The sequence below is a fragment of the Heteronotia binoei genome, chromosome 2 (genome assembly GCF_032191835.1).
Source record: "Heteronotia binoei isolate CCM8104 ecotype False Entrance Well chromosome 2, APGP_CSIRO_Hbin_v1, whole genome shotgun sequence".
NCBI classification, from domain to species: domain Eukaryota; kingdom Metazoa; phylum Chordata; class Lepidosauria; order Squamata; family Gekkonidae; genus Heteronotia; species Heteronotia binoei.
In genome coordinates, this window is record NC_083224.1 from 56649256 (window position 1) to 56669624 (window position 20369).

The 20369-nt window shown below is 40.9% G+C and overlaps 1 protein-coding gene across 1 annotated transcript in view; it reads right to left on the reverse strand.

The window, feature by feature from the left end:
• Nucleotides 1-20369, reverse strand: part of RALGAPB (Ral GTPase activating protein non-catalytic subunit beta) — an 85131-nt gene that overhangs the window by 14268 nt on the left and 50494 nt on the right. The window contains exons 13-23 of the mRNA XM_060231027.1: nt 19900-20047; nt 15921-15985; nt 15662-15791; nt 8125-8258; nt 7330-7512; nt 6582-6733; nt 5814-6001; nt 4052-4158; nt 3128-3280; nt 2359-2568; nt 1254-1412 (exon numbers count right to left, since the gene is read on the reverse strand). Coding sequence (XP_060087010.1) covers nt 1254-1412; nt 2359-2568; nt 3128-3280; nt 4052-4158; nt 5814-6001; nt 6582-6733; nt 7330-7512; nt 8125-8258; nt 15662-15791; nt 15921-15985; nt 19900-20047 — 1629 coding nt within the window. The remainder of the gene's footprint in view (nt 1-1253; nt 1413-2358; nt 2569-3127; nt 3281-4051; nt 4159-5813; nt 6002-6581; nt 6734-7329; nt 7513-8124; nt 8259-15661; nt 15792-15920; nt 15986-19899; nt 20048-20369) is intronic.

Here is a 20369-nt window from a genome sequence, read left to right on the forward strand (position 1 = left end):
AATAGCCAGTCTATCCCCCTCCCCACACTGATAACCCCCATATCCTCTCCCATTTGCCTGCCTCATTCCTGCCTTCTCAGCCATTCACCAATCTACCTTTTATCTGCCTCCTATGTTCAGTGATTTATTATTTACTTATTTGATTCACACCCAACTTTCTCCACAGTGAGGACCAAAGCTGCTAACATGACTCTCATATCCTTGTTATCCACACAACAACCCTGTGAGGTACATTAGGCTGAAAGTATGTGACTGGTCCAAAATCACTTTATGCAGTAGGATGGAGAATTGAAATGTGGGCCTTCCAGATCCTACACTGAATATCTAACTGCTACACCACACTGACTGTCATAGGGTAGCTACTATTGACCAGTAGCAAGCAGCCAGGCCTAGCTGAGTCATGGAAGTCAAGTGGTATCATTACCCAGAGCTTACATTCAGGCCTCAGGTTGCCAGCCTCCTGATGGGATCTGGAGATCTCCCAAAATTACAATGAATCCTCCCTCAAAGTCCAAAATAGGCCTGGAAAGAATCCTGCCCTCTCCCCTTCCCTTTTACTGACAGAACCAAGCACTAGAGTGCTGTGGTTGCCTAGCAATGGCCAGTGAGGAAGTCCATAGCATAAAACTACAGGTGCTCTATCGTTTTGGGGGCTTTTTTTAGATTTCACATTTTTCTGTAAACCTGGGACACTTTTCAGGTTTCTAGGCCAACTCTGCTAATAGTATATAGATACAGGTTGCAGAATCTAGTTTATTATAGTACACTTGTTAACTTGGCAAAGATTTGTGATTTTTTTTAAGTATCTGAGTAGGCACTTTTCTTAATTACAGAAAAAAATTCCAAACAGCTCACAGTTATACATTATTGCAAATCTTCTACAAGGAAAAAAAACTCAGGGAAAAATAATGCTGTTATTAAATCAAAGGGCACAGGTTTTCTGTATTAATACTTCGGGGTAAGGACATTTTTGCATGGCATCATGTACAATGATGACGTATAAATAATGTTGAAGTCAGATGGGTGTAAGCATTGCAAGATAATTGTGTATGAAGTCTCCCTATTCACTACTGTTCTCAAAGCATGCAGAGATAATTCTTTTTCAGATATCTTAAAGCAGTGTTCTTGCTTACCACTAACTACACAAAATTCACATATTGTGTTTTTCTGCTGCACAACTATCAACATTTATCAAACTGAAGCACCTGTTTACAGCACAAGCAAACATAAAGCAAAATCAGCACAAGACTTACTTCTTGGCTTGTTTTTTGGCCTGCCTTCATGTAGAAAATGAAAACTGTATCAAAGGGGCGACACGGCAGCAGATCCAAGTAGCCAATGTCATCAAAAAAGCCAGGTAAGGAAGAATCAAGTGCAATCAGGTGAGGAGGTAGTCTACTGTTAGTAGGTTCCTGAGCAAACAAAGAAGTTACTCAGACTATATACCTTGACGCAGTATCTCTTTTGTTGTTATTAACTGTGATGAACAATTTAAATTTGATTATTTGTAATAAATTTACTAGGTAAGATCCAAGTATTACTACTAATATTTGGGAAAGATTCAAGTATTGCTACTAACTTTTGAGTCCAGTGGCACCTTTAAGACCAGTGGAGTTCGATTTTGGGTATAAGCTTTTGTGTGCACACAAAAGCTTATACCCAAAATTAAACTTTGTTGGTCTTAACAGTGCCACTGGACTCAAACTTTGTTGTATTGCTTTAGACCAACACAGTTACCCATCTGAACCTATCTTCATTTGGAGTTTGCATCAGTATGCAGCAATGCAAGGAAGATAGGATTTAGCCACACTTACACACTCTGGAAATAGCAAGCTAGCAAAAAAACTGTGCAGGTTTTTTTGGGGCGGGGGGGTGGGACTGGAAGAGGCCCGTTTACTGTTTACATCTTAGAAAAGAAAACAGCAGCAACAACAAAAAGGAAAAGGAAGAACTGCCACTACTCAATCTTAATATAGTATTAAAGAAAACACACAAGTAGCTCTCCGAACTAGCAAGCGTAATGGGGGAAAAACCCTATAACATTTGTCACGAACAAAAATGGACTTTTCTTTCCCACAGAAAACACAGGACTAGGAATGAAAAACCTAATTTTAGAATACACAATTGCCCCAAATTTCCTGAATATAAGCTCATATAATGAAGGCAGACAGCACTGTAGTAGTTAACTCATTCTGAAAACAGTGCTCAAAGGTATTATTCTGTTATCATTTATCATACAGTTCTGCCTAATGTTAACTGTTAGCTGTTAAGCTAAATAAATATTAGCAAAACTATCAACTAATACTGGCTGCATTTGAAACAAACTGCACACTATCAAGCAGAGTAGCCTCAGGTCACCTTCAATGCTTCTAGTGACAGAAATCCGAAGTGAGAGAGGAAGAGGCGCGCGGTTTGGAATTCCTGTGCAGGAGGCGGTGGCTTGCACTCTGTGATGGGATCAGGGAAACTCTTCTTCCGCCACTCTTCTTCCATCTGCTGCTCTATAGACTTCTCATAGAGAACTTGCTGTTCCATCCCATTCTTCAGCTTCTCATGCCTCTCTTCAAGCTGAAATGTATTTAATGTGCATTTCAGGCATAGGAAATTGCTAAGGGCAGCCACCTAGGAAGAACAGTACACTTCCTCTGCTAAGCCAAAAGGCACTGAAGTAGTGGCCTTTGAAATGCTGCTACAGGGTTCTGCCTGAAACTATTCTTCAACTGCTAGATTAAGATATGATAGTCCCTTCTGCTCAGTATTTATATTTTGACCCTCCAAAGAAATCAATGCAAGACAACAAAAACCAATATGACTTTTCACTTTCCAAGAAAATGCAAGGGATAATAGGATATTCCATTCCTATTCAGCAGCAACTTTCTGAAAAGGATATCTGCTGTAGCAACACCTTGCTCAGAGTACAGTGTGCAAACACTTTGCTGAGGGTTTTACCATTTTCACTGGATAATACTGCTGAAATGCACACTATGCATCACACAATAAGTTTTGGTTATATGAATACAGCCAAAACAATAAAATTACTGAGAGGGACCACTGCTAGCCCTTAAGTGGAATGCGTTTACTCAATGAAGGGATGTAAGAAATCATCAAAATACTATAAGCTTCTTACTTCCTCAGTAACTATTTCATGTAAGTCTGGAATGCTCAGGTCAGCTTTTACAAAAGGAATCTTGTCCACTTCCTCAGGAAATGGCCGATGTTTCACACTATATTTGAGTCCAACATCATTCTTGGGCGCAGGACGAGGTTCTGGGACAAACATCTGTTTCAAGGGGAAAACCAATCTTATAAATGTATGTAAAATATTGATGATGTAATAGCAAAAATGTGTACTTCACCATAATATGCATCACTGTAGCAACTGAGGTTTTTAAAAAATCATTCTAAAGTTATTATTAAAGCAAGATGTTATTATTAAAATAGCTTCCTTCATGGTTTACCTCCTTCAAAATCTGGGATCATATTTGATTTTGTTTGCATGGTGTCTCAGAACTTTCCAAATCAGACTATAAAGCAGGTAGACATTAAAAGCTACTGGTCTGTGGAGAGTTTCAACATATTTTGTGTTAACAAGAGATCATGTTGAGAAGTCACACCTGTGCCTGAAGGTATATGGCCTTTATGCCTGTACACACAGCCTTTTAATTAGCACATATCTTCAGATTTGGATGCAAGTTCAAGCATTCAACTATATTCAAAAATCTCAGCATTACATAAAGAGTCTTTACAATGAATAAGTTGTAGTCCTTGACAGCACACCTCAAATTTGAAGAGGTGAAGTGTTTATTTACTTCACTTATAGTAGTATCCCCACCAACTGAGACTCAAGGAAGATTATAACATCAGAAAACAGTGCTGTAAAAATAGTGCAATGCTCACTGCTGCACTGCATGAATGGAAACAAACTGCACTAAGTTGTGCTAAAACTAATAACTCATTACAGAGTACTGCAACATTTCTAGTCTCTCTCAGCTGCCTGGAGACCAATTTTTAACGTGGCAGACCATTTAACTATAGGCTTTGACAAAGGCACCTTTTGATTTGCTTTGGCTCCTCTTGGCAAAAGACAAAGCTGCTGGGCCCACGCATGTCGCCCAGACATCCCACGGATCAGAATTGTGACTGAAGGGAAAAAGTCATCTGGGGAGGGAAAAGTAAATAGAAGTCTTCAAAGTATTAACAGAGATAAAATAAACATATGACACTGTAAGCGTTAAGAAATACCTCCAAAACCACCCACAGTATAGTTTTTGAGTTGTGAGCCAGGAAATCCAAGTTCAAATTATTTTCTTTCATAAACTTATCAGGGAATCACCTACTCTGCAGGCTCAGCCACCCTCACATCTGCAACGTAAGGATAACACTGATGTACCTTACAGGCAGGTTAGTTGTAAAGATTGCTGAGATATTCTATGCGAAGTGCTTCAGAATGTTCAAAAAGCACTTACAGGTATGCTAAAAATGGTTGCCTACCATGAGCATGAGCATAATTTGAAAATACAAGTTCTGAGCCAAAGAAACTTGAACCACAAGCGTTTGAACAAACCCTCTTCACCTACACAGTGTTATGTCCAACAAACTGCAAACCAAACTCCATTTGATATAAGTAAATTATGGTTTTGTATGTTTTATTGGATTGATTGTATTTTATGATGTTGTAAGCCGCCCTGAGTCCGCTTGCGGAGAGGGCGGGATATAAATTGAAAGTAATAAATAAATAAATTTCAGGAGAACTTTCTTCCTTCCCATCACCCGTAATACCCTCCAAGATACTGCCTCGGGGTTCAGGGGATATCTAGGAACATTAAGCAAAGTGCCAGAATCTGTGCTGGGAGAGGGAAAAAATCAGGAACAACCTTTCCTCTGAGTGTCAGAATAACCCTTATGCAAGCACAAGGTAAGTGCTTGATACAACTTATAGTTACTCTGTTTGTGAAACAAAATTAATTTAGCTGTATGTCTAGCTTAAGGACAGGGAGTCAAAAAAACTGTGTCATCACAGTATTTATTAAGAACAGCATTAAGATTTTTACAATCCAGAGGAAAAAAGTTTTTCCACCTTTGGTAAATATAAACTAGCCTCAAATGAAAGCTTCAGTATTTTCTGTTTTCAAAAATTCTCTCATTAGTACATCAGCTATCTATAGCTACATTTTAACCTCATATTCACATTTGCTTATTATAGACAGCAGATTTAGATGCTGATCTAGGGAGTTTGATGATCACAGACTCAAGATCATTCACCAAAAGGGAGTTTATTGCTTTGTTATTCTATAGTTTCAGGTATGATTTATTCTCAAACATATTTTACATTACTATCTAATGCAAGTACAGCATGTAAAAACAAAGAACTTGGCAGGTGAAATTCTGTACACCCTAGTAGACATCTGTGCATTCTACAATCTTTTGCCAGAATTGTGTGTATACCCTCTGCCAATATTCATTTCTGCCACTACTATGTAACAAATATGCATTTAGGTATTTATAGCCTGCTCTTCCTGATGGGAACCCAGAGCACCTTGTGACACCAGTCTTCCCCTTCTCCATTTTATCCTAACAACCATTCTGAGAGGTAAGTTAGGTTGGAAGGTAATGACTTTCACAGCTGGAAAGCTTTCACAGCTGAGTGGGATTCAAATTTGGGTCTCAAATATCCTATCTGGCACTTCAACCACTATATCACACTGGAATGAAACAGGAAAACATTGTTGCTAAGACACTGTACAATTCTTGCCCTCATTCTCCAGAAGGCTGTGCTATACCTATGTGAGAAAGCCCAAAATGGATCTACTCACTTTGCTCATTCCCTAGGGGCTGCTCCAACATCGCAAGGATGACACTGTTATCCAGAACAAAGTATCGAAAGCTGTATTTGTTTATGGAAGGCAGACGGGAGTATTTAATTAAAGTGATCTCATTCACCAAGCTGCAAGGGGAGGCAGGGCCGCTGGGAGAAGGAAAAGCTCCAAGTATTTGCATAATACTGCAAAACAAGAGATTGGTTGAGTCAAACACACACTACCTTGAAAACGTCACGATTGAAGCACTGTACACAGGAACAATTCAATCTTGAACAGGTTCACTGGAGAGGCAGCATAAAAATTTGAAGGCTTTTTTTGTAGAAAAAGCCCAGTGGAAACTCATTTGCATATTAGGCCACACCCCCTGACACTAAGTGTTTTAGCATTCCTGCTAAAAAAAAAGCCCTGAAAATTTCTAAATAAACTAAATCTTACCAAATGAATTGTAATCTTAAGGACTCATTATCAATACAATCAATACAGCTAAGGTCCTCAAGAGTGTTTCTGCACTTCACAAAATCCTACTCCAAAGGCAAAAGCAAAACTTCAGATAATGCTTCCAAAACATGAAGCTATTCTTATTCCTTTAACTAACACACAAAGAGCTGATTAAAGTCCTATGCAACTTCAGGCCACTGAACAGCATGTATAAGCAGAATCTTGCCAGCCATGAGGAAGATAGCTATCGCTGTTCTAAGTGACACATGTTCCTCCTTCCTCTACCTTATTAAATTATAAATTATGGCTAGTAACCTTCCATACCATGTAAGTGTAGCTTCAGCTGCATCCTTCACCCTCATAGAAGCAGGGTTTGGTTCTTTATCTCCTTTATATTTGACCTCTTGCTCACTGTTTCTGGATTTACTTCCTGAGATGCCTAATTCCACAATCTCTAACACTTCTTTTAAGCAGTCCTAGAGGGAAAAGCATAAAATTGTAGATTACACTGAGAGAGAAAGACTGGTTTAAGATTATATTGTGAATTTCATGGCCAGGTGGGGACCTGATCCTGCTATGGGCATCCTAATTACTATATCACATCAGTTCTCTTTTGACAACAATTCTTCAAGCATGTTTTCATACAATAAATTTAATCTAAAAAGCTACGAAGTACTATCCGCCATACAAGCAGAGGGAAGAAAGCCTGTTTGCTTTGTTGCAAATGGCCTAGACTTCTGGAGACTCCACCCAATGTATGGATATGTTCAAAAAATAAAAGCATCAGCCTGAAAATTCAGGGAAGAGAAAGTGAATCGAAAAGTCCAAGAGGAAAAAGAAAAATCAAGCATGACCAGGTCTTTTGGGTCCCCAATGTGGCCTGAGATACCTATACAACATTTTACACAAATTACTGAATCTGCTTCACAGCTAGGAGACTTAATGTCCTTCTTTGGACAAAGGAACTCACCACTAGCTGCTGCCTAATACCATCACAGGTTTTTGCACCTACCAGCTTTCAAAAGTCTTTGCCTACCTATAAATAAGACAGGAACAGCTCAGCTACACATACCTTTTCATCAAGCATGTCTGGATGTTCAGTGAGCCAGACACAGAGACACTGGAATGCTGCTACTATCATGGAGTGCAGATCTCGGGAGTGGAGAGGGGCAGGACGACTGCACTGATACACAATGTAGCAGCACACTGAGCTAATTGCTCTCTTCCTGTCAGAAGAATCAACAGCAACTCTCACCTGAATTGGGCGGCAGAGATAAATGTTCAGATGGAAACCTCTTTAGGAAATCACCCCAAAAATCTACTCTGCAGCTTCCCACCTACAAGTCTATGTACAGTGTAATGCCAGGCTCCCTGGGGGCCATAAAAGAACAGAACAAAAAAACTTTAATTAAGGCAAACAACAAAACAACCTACAAGGCCTATGTATTTTGGTACCATTGTAACTGCTTTGCCACTGGGATTTAAAAACTCTGTGGCCTTTTGCTCATTTATTTTGTTTTAGCAAAGATCCTATTCACTTTAAATTCTTTAGCCATGAAAAGGAGGGGGGGGGAGAACCCTAATCCTAATTACAGGAAACAGAACTTTTCAGCAAACAATGCACTTCTCTACAGTTCTGTCAGATGTTCCCTGACTAGAGAGAGCAAGCCTCCTCAGAATAAGTCTCACTTTATGTGACAGGGCATGTTCTCGGATAAATATACAGAGGACAGCTACCTAAGAAAGTGGTAAAACCCTCCGCAATATTATCAGGAAGGAATCGATGGATAAGGATGGCCAGAGAGTTTAAGGCCAAGTCTCTCAGCCTAACAAAGAGTCACAAGAAGAGAGACTGCCTGGGACTCACCTTGGCCAAACCAGAAAGAAGTTCTAATGCAGCCAACGAGATGCTCATTTCTTGCCTCCACTGCCCGTTGAGCCTTTGTGTTACCAAATGTATGCTGCGAATCAGGAGTCCAGCTGCTGTATCTGTATGAAGAGCTAGGATATGAACCCCAATACCACACACCACAGGGAAGGAAAACAACTAAGCATTAGTAACAATCAGCAAAGCGATGCCATCAGGCAGAAGCCCAAGCAGCCACAGTATGCACACAAAACAGAATGAACACATTGGTCTGGGAAGCAAAACATTCAACAGCTCACACAGGTTAAATGATATTAAAGTCAGCAAGTAGAAGCTACCTGCTATTTCTAGACTGAAAACAATAAAAGATTATTGGGCAAGCAGACAACCCCAACCCATATTAATAGGTTGCTAACAACCAGTTGAATGCAACCAGTCCATCCCTCTGATGCTGGTGCATTTCTCCAGCAGCAAGGAGCATTCAGCAGACACACACATCTCCTCTGCTGGCAAAAGACTCCTAGTGGCACAGGCAAGTGTCAGCTCCAGAGAAACAGACTGGTATGACCCAACTCAATATGCTTGGTCTAAATATAAAATATTAACATATATTTAAACTTCAGAAATAATAAGTCAGAATTTTAAACTTCACAGCTGCAACAGCTCACATTAAGATGTGGCACCTGAAAATGGCTAAATTGCACCAACACTAACAAACCACCTAACTTTTTCTAGAGGAACCTGTTCTCATAAATTGATAACCTTCCCCAGTTATGTGAGCACAAAGCTTTTCCATGGCCTGAGGCTATGTGGTGGGTACTGCCCAAAATACTGGTTGTTCCCAAGTTAATTCAGCAAGTTTTTCCAGTTAAACAACTTGTTAGGACTGCTGTTTTTGGATGAGAGACTGTAAACATGGTAGAGGAACCACCTACTCAACTAGGTGTCCTTCATAGTTTATGAAATTCTGTTAGAAATACACTGGACTTGCTTTCTTTTTTTAACATTAACTAACACCTGTTTACCCATGAACTTTGTTATGTTAAAGTTTACAAGCAGAACTGTGAATGTCACCCTTTTCACCCAATCATTTAGGATGTTGTCTTACACCATTCAACTCTGCACTCAATAGAACATTTACGACCACGTGACTTTTTAACTATATTAATCGCTATAGTCTTCATGCAGCTCAAGAAGTACGCTGTGCTAATGGCAAGTGCAGAGACTTTTTATTCTCCAGGAGAAATGCTGAACATTTAAAGATGAACAGAAGTGAGTAAACTGAATGCCTTGCTCAAATCACAGAGCTGAACTCATAACCGGCATCCAGCTGCAAGACACACTGCACCAGAGGCATGCAACTGAATATGACCAGGACAGAATCCCATCTTTCTTTTGCTCACTTTCCATGTTCTCAGCTCTACAATATGTAACACGTGACAACTGCATTCAAAACTGTCCTTCATTTTTTAAAAGTCACTCATCCTCTCAAGTTGTACAGAATGACATTCTGGAGGATCCCCTCAATAATTAGGAGCGTGTCTTCAGGAATCACAAGGTAGCAATAGCAAGGAGGAGGCAGGAAAGCACATTTCCAAGAATTAATTTTGCCCTTCTTCCAAACAAAACAAAACCATTCAATCTTTCCAGGGCTCTGCACAAATACACTTCCTATGATTTTGGGCCCAGCTTAGGGTTTAAATGATCTGGGCCCACCATACCACACAGAATCTCTTTCTGTACGAGGCCCTAACTTCAATACTATAAAATGAGATAACCTGATGGGCCAATCTTCTTTTCTTGTAGTAATTCTTCCTCCTTTCAAACTATCCCCTTTTCTTCAACTACCCCCTTTTCCTCAGCCTTTAGGTTCTTATCTCCAGCACTACAGCATTCACTTATCTTATCTTCAGACTCCCATTCTTTGCCATTTCCCTATCCAGATTCCTTTTTCCTGTTTCTTTAAGAAGTGCTGCTCTGTCATGCAGAAAACAGCCAACCTCCATGACCTGTTCTTCCACTGACCCCTGCCTCCTGCTAACTTGGCTCCGGCTACTTGGCTCTCCCCCTCTAACAGGGCCACCACCGCTGTCACAACCCTAACCCGAAGACTGTCCTCCCAAGTTGTGCCACTTGTAGCTTGTTCCCAGATATCCCACGCCATTGCTTCTCAAGCCCAGAGCTTCTTAAGTCACTGCATATGACATTACTCCTCTTTGCAATTCCATGTTGTATCTTGGTGTGCCTCCAGGCTCATTTCACATGAGCATGCCACATAAATACATCCACAAAACAATTGTAAGTGATATTGGCTTAAGCTATGGCAAGATGAAGAATTAATTCACTAAAATCCTTCTGCCCTAAGGCCGTGGAAAGAGCTCCCTGCTGAGGTGTGTAAATATACCTTTGTTGCTAGTCTGAAGGATAAAAAAGTAAGGTTTGTTTGCATCAGCAACCCTTTTAAGTGCTTCAGATACCCTGCTGGTGCCTTATTACTATGGTTTTATGCTGGTCCCTTTGTTGCTCTTCTATTACTCTTTCCAGAAAGCTTTTATAGTTTGTTTACACATTTGCTATTGATGTTTTATATTGTGAGTGCCTTCAAGGAGAAACATAGCTGCCTCAGAGGAGAGGATTATTACTTCAAAAATGTAGAACTCTCTAAAGCCAAAAATGCTTGATTTAACCTACTACAAACCAAAGCAGCATCAATGTTCAAAGTCTGCATTACTCACCCATTTGTTGTGTTGCTACTCTAAATGAATGATATGGAAACAACTTCTGTTTCTGAAAAAGCATGCTTCAACTTAATACCTAAACTGGCTGTGAGAAGAGTAATTTAAGCAGTTCTTTATCTAAAACTTCTCATGCTTTTATATTAAGAAAGGATAATGGCTTACATGAGCAAGTTAAGAATATAAGTAGCCGGGGCAATTCTCACTCTATGGAAATCTGGTATGCTCAGATACTGCTTAAGTCTCATAAAAATGATAAGGAACTTTCTGCATAAAAGGAGGGCTGTGTATTTGTGACATAACTTGGAAGGTGTGAAAGCAGTAAGCTAGGGTTACAGAATTTTAAAAATACTGCTTTACCTAACTGCCAGTCTAAGCATGAGCAAATCATTAAAAACTTTTAAATAAAGCTGCCTTCCCCCCCCCCCTTGCCACTCTCATTTGAGCTGCTTACTAAAAAGTAAGAATTTTCTCTCATGACACAAAACCCTCAAATGCAAACTTAAAAGTTCTCTCCTAGTCTAAGCAATGACTTGTGCGTATTTATGGGGTTTTTTGGAAGAAATTTCCCTTCTCTGTTTAGGTAGGGATAGATTATCTGCAGCATTCAAAGGTGCACAACCAGTGACAGAAAGCTCATTCTCTTTAGACTTGCCTACCAGGCTAGTCAAAGGGAGCTGAGACCTAAGCAGAGCTGTAAGTAAACTAGCTGCTAGGAATGCATGAAGGAAGTACTGGACTTGATCGAACCCCTATTGTTGTTGTTAACCATTCAGTAGTGTCTGGCTCTTGGTGATTCTATGGGCCAGCTCTCCCCACGTTTTCCAATCTTGTACTGTTTCTTTGAGTTGCTCCATGCTCAGGCTGGTGTTGACTTTTATGGTGTCTAGCCACTGTGTTCTCTGGCAGTCTGGTTTTCTTTTACTGCTAACCAATCCAAGCATAATTGCTTTTTCTAGTGAGTTCTTCTGCATGACATGGCCAAATTAAGTCAGTCACAGTTTTGTGATTTTTCCTTCCAATGGCAAATCTGGTTTTATGTGCTCCAATACTTGTTTGTCACCTTGCAGTCCAAGAAATGTTCAGGAGCCTTCTTCAGCACCACAGCTCAAATGAGCCGATTTTCCTCGTCTTGCTTCTTCATGGTCCGACTTTCGGAGCCACAGGTGAACACAATAGCACAGATTAATCTGCATTTGGTTGCTAGGCTGATGTCCTCACTCTTCCACAAGCAACTCATACTCATCATTGCTGTTTGACCCAGTATAATTCTATGTTTTATTTCTGGACTGCATTAGTTGCTTTGGTTGATCACTGATCCTAAGAAAGCGAATTCTTCCACACATTCAGTCTCTTCATTATCAATTGTTATTCTGATGTTTTTATTCTTCTCAGTGGTCATAACCTTGGTCTTTTTTATGTTTAGGAAGAGGCCAAATTTCTTACAATTTCTTCTTTGATTTTCTTGATCAGATATTCCAGGCCTTCTTTAATTTCCAAGAGGAGGGCTGTGTTACCAGCATACTGAAGCCTGTTGATATTACTTTTTCCAATCTTTATCCCAATTTTTGACTCTTCGAGCTCTAACTTCCTCATGATTGTTTTGGCATACATGTTGACAAGGAAAAGTGGATACAACCTTATCATACTCCTTTGTCTATCTTGAACCAATCAATATCTTCATACAGTGTTCACACAATGGCTTCCTGGTTTGTATACAACGATTGTATCAATTTGACCCGATGTGCTGGCACTCCCAGGTCTTGTAGGGCTCTCCACAGCTTGTCATGATCGACACAGTCAAAGGCTTTCTTGTAACCAATGAAGCATAAGTAGATAATCTTTTGATATTCATGAGATTTCTCCATGATCCAGTGCAGATTTGCTGTATGGTCACAACTGCACACCCCCTTTGGAAGCCATCTTAGACATCTGATAATTCCCTTTCAATGGTTGGTGCCAGGTGTTGTTGTATAGTTTTAAGCAGAATTTTGCTAATGTGAGGGATGAGAGCAATTGTGTGATTATTGGAGCAGTCTCTAGAGTTTCCCTTTTTTGGTAGTGGAATGAACACTGAGCGTTTCTGGTCCCTTGGTCATGTGTTGGTTTCCCAAATTTTCTGACACAGGGCTCTGATGACTGCGGATGGTACAGGCCTCAGCAATTCTGCTCTGTTGATTGAGGGTGGTACAGAACCCCTATTACTTTTCCCAGTTTGGGCCATGACTTGAGAACATTCTTTATAAATAAGCTTTGAAGCCTGCTTAAAGATACATCATGCACCAGACAGTAATAAAATGTATTCCCTACTTATTTTAAGTGCCATGTACATTTCTAAATTGCCTAATGAGCAACTTCTTCGTTTTGAATGTCAAACTGTGCCTTTATTCTCTGCCTACCTGCACTATGCTTCAGCTATACTTACTAGGTTGTTTCTCGCAATATTAGGGGTTTGGGGGACTTTGTTATAAAATGTATTGAATAGGCATCTTTTGGCAGCTTTTAACAACTAAAGAAGTTATTTTTAAAGGTGTTCTCAGTGTTCTATTTAAATATTGAAAGGTAGCAGCAGCATTTACATATATATATGAGATTTTGTGTATTTGGATGGGTAAAGGCGGGACCTCTACCAGGCAGTAAAGCAATCAGTGGCATGGCCCTTGAGGCTGGCCTTTCAACACAGCGCCTTAATGCAAACAACATACAAACAACATGTGCATGTTAACAATGCAAAACAGAAGCATTGCAAGTCAAAAGGAGAACACTGCAGACTAGATTCATTTGCCACAAGGGGGAAAATGTCAAGACTGCTATAGACAACAATTATGCACTGTTATGTCGCTTCCTCAAGTCAGTTCTAAAAAAGATAACATTCTGGAGCAGGAGTCATACTCTTTCAACACATTTGCAGTACTACACAAAAACACATAAATCTTCAGGTTCATCTGGTTAATATCAAGTTGTTGGTAGAATGACAAAACAATTTGGAGAATCCTGAAACTTTCTGAAAAGTGGCAACACATGACATAGATGGGGTTAACACTCATTGTTCCTTGTAAAATGTGAATATATCAAATGTGAAGCTAAAAACAAATCAGAAACTGGAACACAACACACAATGTTAAGTAATATCCTCCATCACTGTCACAATGAGATCCAGTTGCTGAAACCATGGAGCAGCTAAGTGGAAGCAATCATCCTACAGAACCTAACAGCATCATTCCACATAGAAGTCTTTTCTAGCACAGGGACAGACCAAAATAATGGCAGCAGTGTGGGGGAGATCAATAGCAGCAAGTGGGAGTGGGGACTGGAGCAACAGTAATGGAATAGGCAACAGCTGGAACCTCCTTCCCCACCCAATATACTTAAAACTTCCCATGACACTAGGTGACCCATCTTCACTGAATCCTTTGGGTAATACATCTCTGTACAGAGACATTCATCTCACATACACCTCATCCAGGTCCCTGTTTTATACACAGCTCCACCTTCCCATTTAAGCCATAATAGTGGTTGTCATTGTAGGACAGTGGCCCCCAACCTTTTTGGCACCAGGCCCAGCAAGGTGGAGGCATCGAATTCTGCCTCCCCCCCCCGCATCCTGCCTCCTCCTCCCGTTTTCACAACTTTAAGGCCCTGGAAGGGGCAATGAAGTGCCTCCTGGGCTCTTTAAAGGCCAACCGTCCCCCCCACGATCAGCTGATTGGCAGGGGAAACCATGGCAGCAGAGGGGAGCAACCCGCTGAAAAAGCGGCGCCGCCCTTGCCTCCTCCCGACTTCCTTCCCATACTCAGGAAGAAAGTGGGGAGGAGGGCAAGGGCAGCGCCACTTTTTCAGCGGGTTGCTCCCCACTGCTGCCACAGTTTTGCCCACCGATCAGCGGGGGGGGGGGGGTCGGCTTTTAAAAGCCCAGGAGGCACTTCACCGCCCCTTCCAGGGCCTTAAAGTTATGAAAATGGAAGGGGGAGGAGGTGCTGTGAGGGATGGGCAGGGCGGTGAGGCTATGCAGTGCTGTGGGGGGGGGGTGAGGCTGCGCGGTTCCACCGGGGGGACAGGCCGCGAGGCTGTGTGGCCCGGTTGCTAACAGGCTGTGTACCGTTACCCGTCCACGGACCAGGGGTTGGGGACCCCCTTGTAGGATACAGACAAGCTGGAATGTGTCCAGAGGAGGGCAATGAAGATGGTGAGGGGTCCAGAGACCAAGTTCTATGAGGAAAGGTTCAAAGAGTTGGGTATGTTTAGCCTTGAGAGGAGATGACAGAGAGGTGATATGATCACCATCTTCAAATACCTGAAGGGCTGTCATATAGAGAATGGTGTGGAGCTGTTTTCTTTTGTCCCAGAAGTTCAGGCAAGAACCAATGGGTTGAAATTAAATCAGAAGAGTTTTTGACTAAACATTCGAAAGAGCTTCCTGATAGTCAGAGCAGTTCCTCAGTGGAACAGGCTTCCTTGGGATGTGGTAGGTACTTCTTCTGACAGCAATGCTGATTCTGTGAACTTAGGCAGAACTTAGGGGAGAGGTAATTGTGAGTTTTCTGTACTGTGCATGGGGTTGGACTAGATGACTCTGGGGATCCCTTTCCAACTCTATGATTCTGTGATTCTATTCTATGATTTTGCCCCAGTTAATAATGAAATAAAGAATTGCAGATATATTTTCTTTATTTATATATTAAAGACAAGTTGGCCAAAATCAACTTTTAAAAAACCCTTCATGTGTCTGATGCATAAAGTAGCATTAAAATAGAATTTATCAAGGTGGGATATCATGGTACTTAAGAAATCTATGTCCTTACCATAATCTCTTAGGAGAGCTTGCGCTGGTCTCTCACTGTCAGGAGTAGTAGGCTCTGTGCTTCCTCCACTTGCGGTGCTAATGCCACTGTTTGTGCGACTGTGGCTTTTCAAGATATTATTTTCACCATTCTGTTAAGTTAGAAATCAGCTTCTATGAATCACTTGCATTCTTTTTAATGGAATAATTTACTACAACTTAATAGGACATCTAGCAACCTTTCTCAACACCCCAGGACATCTAAATGAGAAGAATCTTACCATCTCCATCTGGCAGCCAATGGCTTCGAGAAGTGCTGAATCTTGTACAATGTTTAACATTGCACCTGCAGAATTAAAAAAGATAGACATCATATCTGAAGTTTGCTGCAACAGACCTCCTCCGCCCCACACACCCCAAAAACAAGACATCAACAGCATTTGTATACTATACATTACTAGCAAACTTGTTGCTCTTGAAAGGATTAATGGAAGTATTCTAAAGTTATGAGGACTCTAGAACTCTTTTCAGATCAATTTTTGGTAAAACTGCCCCCCCTCCCCCTGCACGCCTTTATTTTTTTGACAGCCCATGAAGTAATCCTCTTCCCCTATCAAGTTGGAGGGTGGGCTAGGCTTCCAACATTTGAGAAAGCAGAAGTTATACATTGGACATTTTTAGCTTGTCTGGAAGATGGTGAGAATTTTGATAAAACTTTGGGTATTAACTTAGCATTTTACTAAGCTTAACTGGTTCTCAACAACATTTCATAGATTTTAACAGAGCATAGTTTGCACACTAGCTTTAGGATCACAGTGCTAAGAGTAGAACTCAGACACAAACAGAAAACAGGAATAAACTGGATTTTCAAACCCATAGAAGAGGTGACTTTACTGACAGTCAGATTTTGCCCCAGTGCTATACTAAAACCAGGAAAACATTTTATTTATTTATTTATTGGATTTATATCCTACCCTCACTGTCAAAGCAGGCTCATGCAAAATATGCAAAAAGATCATACATTTTGTGTGCAATGTTTACTCTTTAACAAAAGATTTCTCAGATTATACAAAAGAAATGTTTTTTACTCTGAAATATCACTACATGCATCATATTTAACAGTGACATTTACATGAACAATGTCATGGGCAAAACTAGAAAAAAAACTTTTTTAAATGCCACAAAAATAAAGAACTGCAATTAAACCGACATAAAGAATGATCAGGAGACCTGGACTGAGAATTAAGTACAAATCTAAGCTTAAACAACATTAACAAAGCTAACCAACAGCTGTGAGCTGAGGCAATAGAAAAAAAGGAAAACAGGTGGGCTTTGTAAAGAGAATGCTCAGCTAGGATTTTATTGTGCAGGAACTTTTTGCCAGCAATGATTCCAATTCTCTATTGCAAAACTCAACTTTCAGGGAATCCAAATGACTCCCTGAATGCAGAATTTTGGAAGATGCAAACAACAACACCACTTGCCTAAACAGCCAAGAAAAACTTTCCAACGACTCCAATGAACCTGCTTTTAAAAAAATTACTGCTTCTGCACACAACAAAAATACTTTATCATGTAAAACAGCAATCATTGCAACAATGTTTTGCTAAATTGGTCTTAAGAGCCTTGCTGATTAAATAAAGCAGCAAGATAACCCCCCAACTTAAATTAAGGAAAACATTAAAAAATGAAACAGAGGCTGAGATTAACAAAAAATTGATGATAAAATACCATTTGGAACATGGTGAGCTGAGAAATCTAGGTGCATTAATGATCATGACCCCATAGACAGATTCAAGAGGTACTGCTATTATTAGTCCTATTTACTAATTACTGCATAGACCTACAAAAAAAGCATCCCTGAGGATGCCAGCCTCCAGGTGGGGCCTAGGGATCCTCTGGAATTACACCTCATTTCTAGACTACAGAGAGCAGTTCCCCTGGAGAAAATGGATGCTTTGAAGGCTGGACTCAGTGGCATTGTACCCTACAGAGGTCCCTGTCCTCTCCAGGATCCATCCCCAAATCTTGAGAAGTTCCCCAAGCTGGATCTGGTCACCCTACCTCACTCCCATTCCCTGCTAGTAGCCAGGGGGGATCTGGCAACCTTAAACCCAAGCAGGATGTTTTGGCATATATGGAAGGAATGCTGCCTAGAAAATATTGGAGACAAATCCATAAAGACAAAAGAGGTTCTCATGCTGATACAAATAAATACAAGATTGCACAGATTAGAGAATTATGGCTGAGTTTGGCAGAAAATGTACACTGGTAAGTTTATTTATGTAGCTTTTTTGTCATTAAAAAGAGACACATGCTCAAAAGCAAACCTTCTTTGCAATAGAGAACACTTTTTTGTAGGACAACAGAAATGTGAACAAGGCAATAATTAGACTGAGCTCAAAGCTCCACCTTTTGCTGAAGCAGCTACGGTTTTATTGCTTATACAGCTGAACACAGGAAATAACCAAGTTAGACCACAAGTCAGGGTCAGTACTGTTTACTCTAACTGGGAGAACTTTCCAGAGGCTCATGTACAGGTCTTCCACATTACCTGCTACTTGATAGTTTTTTTAAAACTGAAGATGCCTGGAACTTCTACTAGCAAGCAACAGCCTCACCCCACAGCACTGTGGCCTTTTCCATCATAAATACAGTGAGTTTGCAGATTAAATACATAGGCCAGGGTTCCCCAATATGGTGACCATGAGTGCCATTATGCCTGCTAGTACTTCCCCTAGCACCTGCCAAGCTTTTCAGAAAGTTGGCAAAGCCACCGTAAGCCAGAGCTTGTTACTGGCTGCCCTCATGAAAATAAGATGCTTTTCTACATAAGCAATAAGCAGAAGCCACTGGAGGATCAAGAGGACTGTTAAGTGCCAATGCTGGAGCCTATATAGTTTTGAGGCTTGTTGCATGGGGATGGGCACAATTCGGCTCATGAGCCAAAATTCAGCATGAGTTCAGCATGGTTCAGAGTCCCCAAACCAATGTTTAGGGAAGGTGCCTTCCCTGAACATTTACTGGACTCTTGCCCAGTTTGGTTGTTCAGGCCATTTAAACCTAACAGCTGAGCAGCACAGGTCTGCAGCTGACCTGTCAGGATGAAATGGTTAGCAGCCATTTCAGCCTCACAGCTGACTGGCATGCCCTGCCCACTATCAGGTTAAAATGGCTGCCAGTCATTTAAATCTAATAGAGGTGCAGATCACCCATCAGCTGTTAGGTTTAAATGATTGCCAGCCACTAAACCTGTGGGTTTCGCTCCCCCCGCTTTGAAGTGGGAGAGGGGCAACTGACAGGTTATAGGGCTGTCAGCCCTTCCCAGGCCAAACCCCCCCCCCCCCAAAAAAAAATTTTTTTTCTCCTGGCTGTGGCTGGGAGAAAGGGGGATCTGAACTCACCAGTTCAGTTCAGGTGCCACTCCAAACCCCAAACCAAACTGGATTTTTTTGGATTGTGCCCATCCATATTGTTGTGCTCTTAATCTGGGCAGCTTATCATTGAAGAACCCAATGGTATCACAAGTACCTACTGTTCCCTTGCCGTCTTATAATTATAGAATCACAGAGTAGGATGGTACCTCTAGGGTATCTAGTCCAACTCCCTGCACAATGCAAGAAATTCACAAATACCTCCCCTACCCACCTCCAGTGACCCCTGTTCCATGCCCAGAAGATAGTAAAAAACCTCCAGAATCCCTGGCCAAAGTGGCCTGGAGAAAAATTGCTGCCTGGCCCCAAAGTGGCAATCAGCATTTCCCTGGGCCTGTAAGAAAGGGCCATGAGAACTAAGCACTGATGCAACTCTTCCTGCCCTTCTTCTCATGATCTGTCTAATTCACAGGATCTTCATTGCTGTCAGATGGCCATCTAGCCTTCATTGCTGTCAGATGGCCATCTAGCCTTCCAGAACAACTTCCAAAGAAACAGCTCCTACCACCTTCCGAGGAAGCCTGTTCCACTGAGGAACCACTCTGTCAGGTCTTCCTAATGTTTAGCTGAAAACTCATGCACACTGTACCTGCTCCAGTTTCAGTTCTCTGCTATATCCTCCAACCTTAGGAATGCTGGCTTCCTGCCTGCACTATAAACTCTCCAATAAGGGAACTTCCTAGTTTGTTACTTGTAGTCTTTTCAACATTTGAAACCTGAGTTTGCCACCAGTCAGTTACCATTCCTAACAGTGTCCCTAAAGACTACCGTGAACCTTGAACTACAAAAGAAATGCACATTTCACCAATTTTTTTAAAAAGCCAACCTAATATCATCTGTGTGTTATTGGGGTCTGTTTCTGTCTGCAGTGCTCCTATAAGTATATTCACAAGCCTCAGTTTCAAGGAAAGGAAGGTTACTGGTTTATCATATGATGAACTGTCGTCATTGCTGAATTTTCCTTCCAGAACAACCTAAAAAAATAAATACATGTTATCCTTGGAAAAGGACAGAATAAACAGACAGCAGTATGATGCACTAAAATCTTTTGATACATTTTATAGTATACCATATACTTTAATGCCACTTTATTTTTCAAACCCTTTTTTGTCCTGACAAAAACTTAATACAGGGATAGAACTAAAAGAAGCAGTTAAACAGATTGCAGAATTGGTTTTCATGAACCCAAACAAAACGAAAACATGATCAGTGAAGCACAGCAGTTTGTACTCTATGTAAAATGAATAAATTCTATTGATGTCCACATTTAAAGATACTCGGGTTCTAATAAGCTAC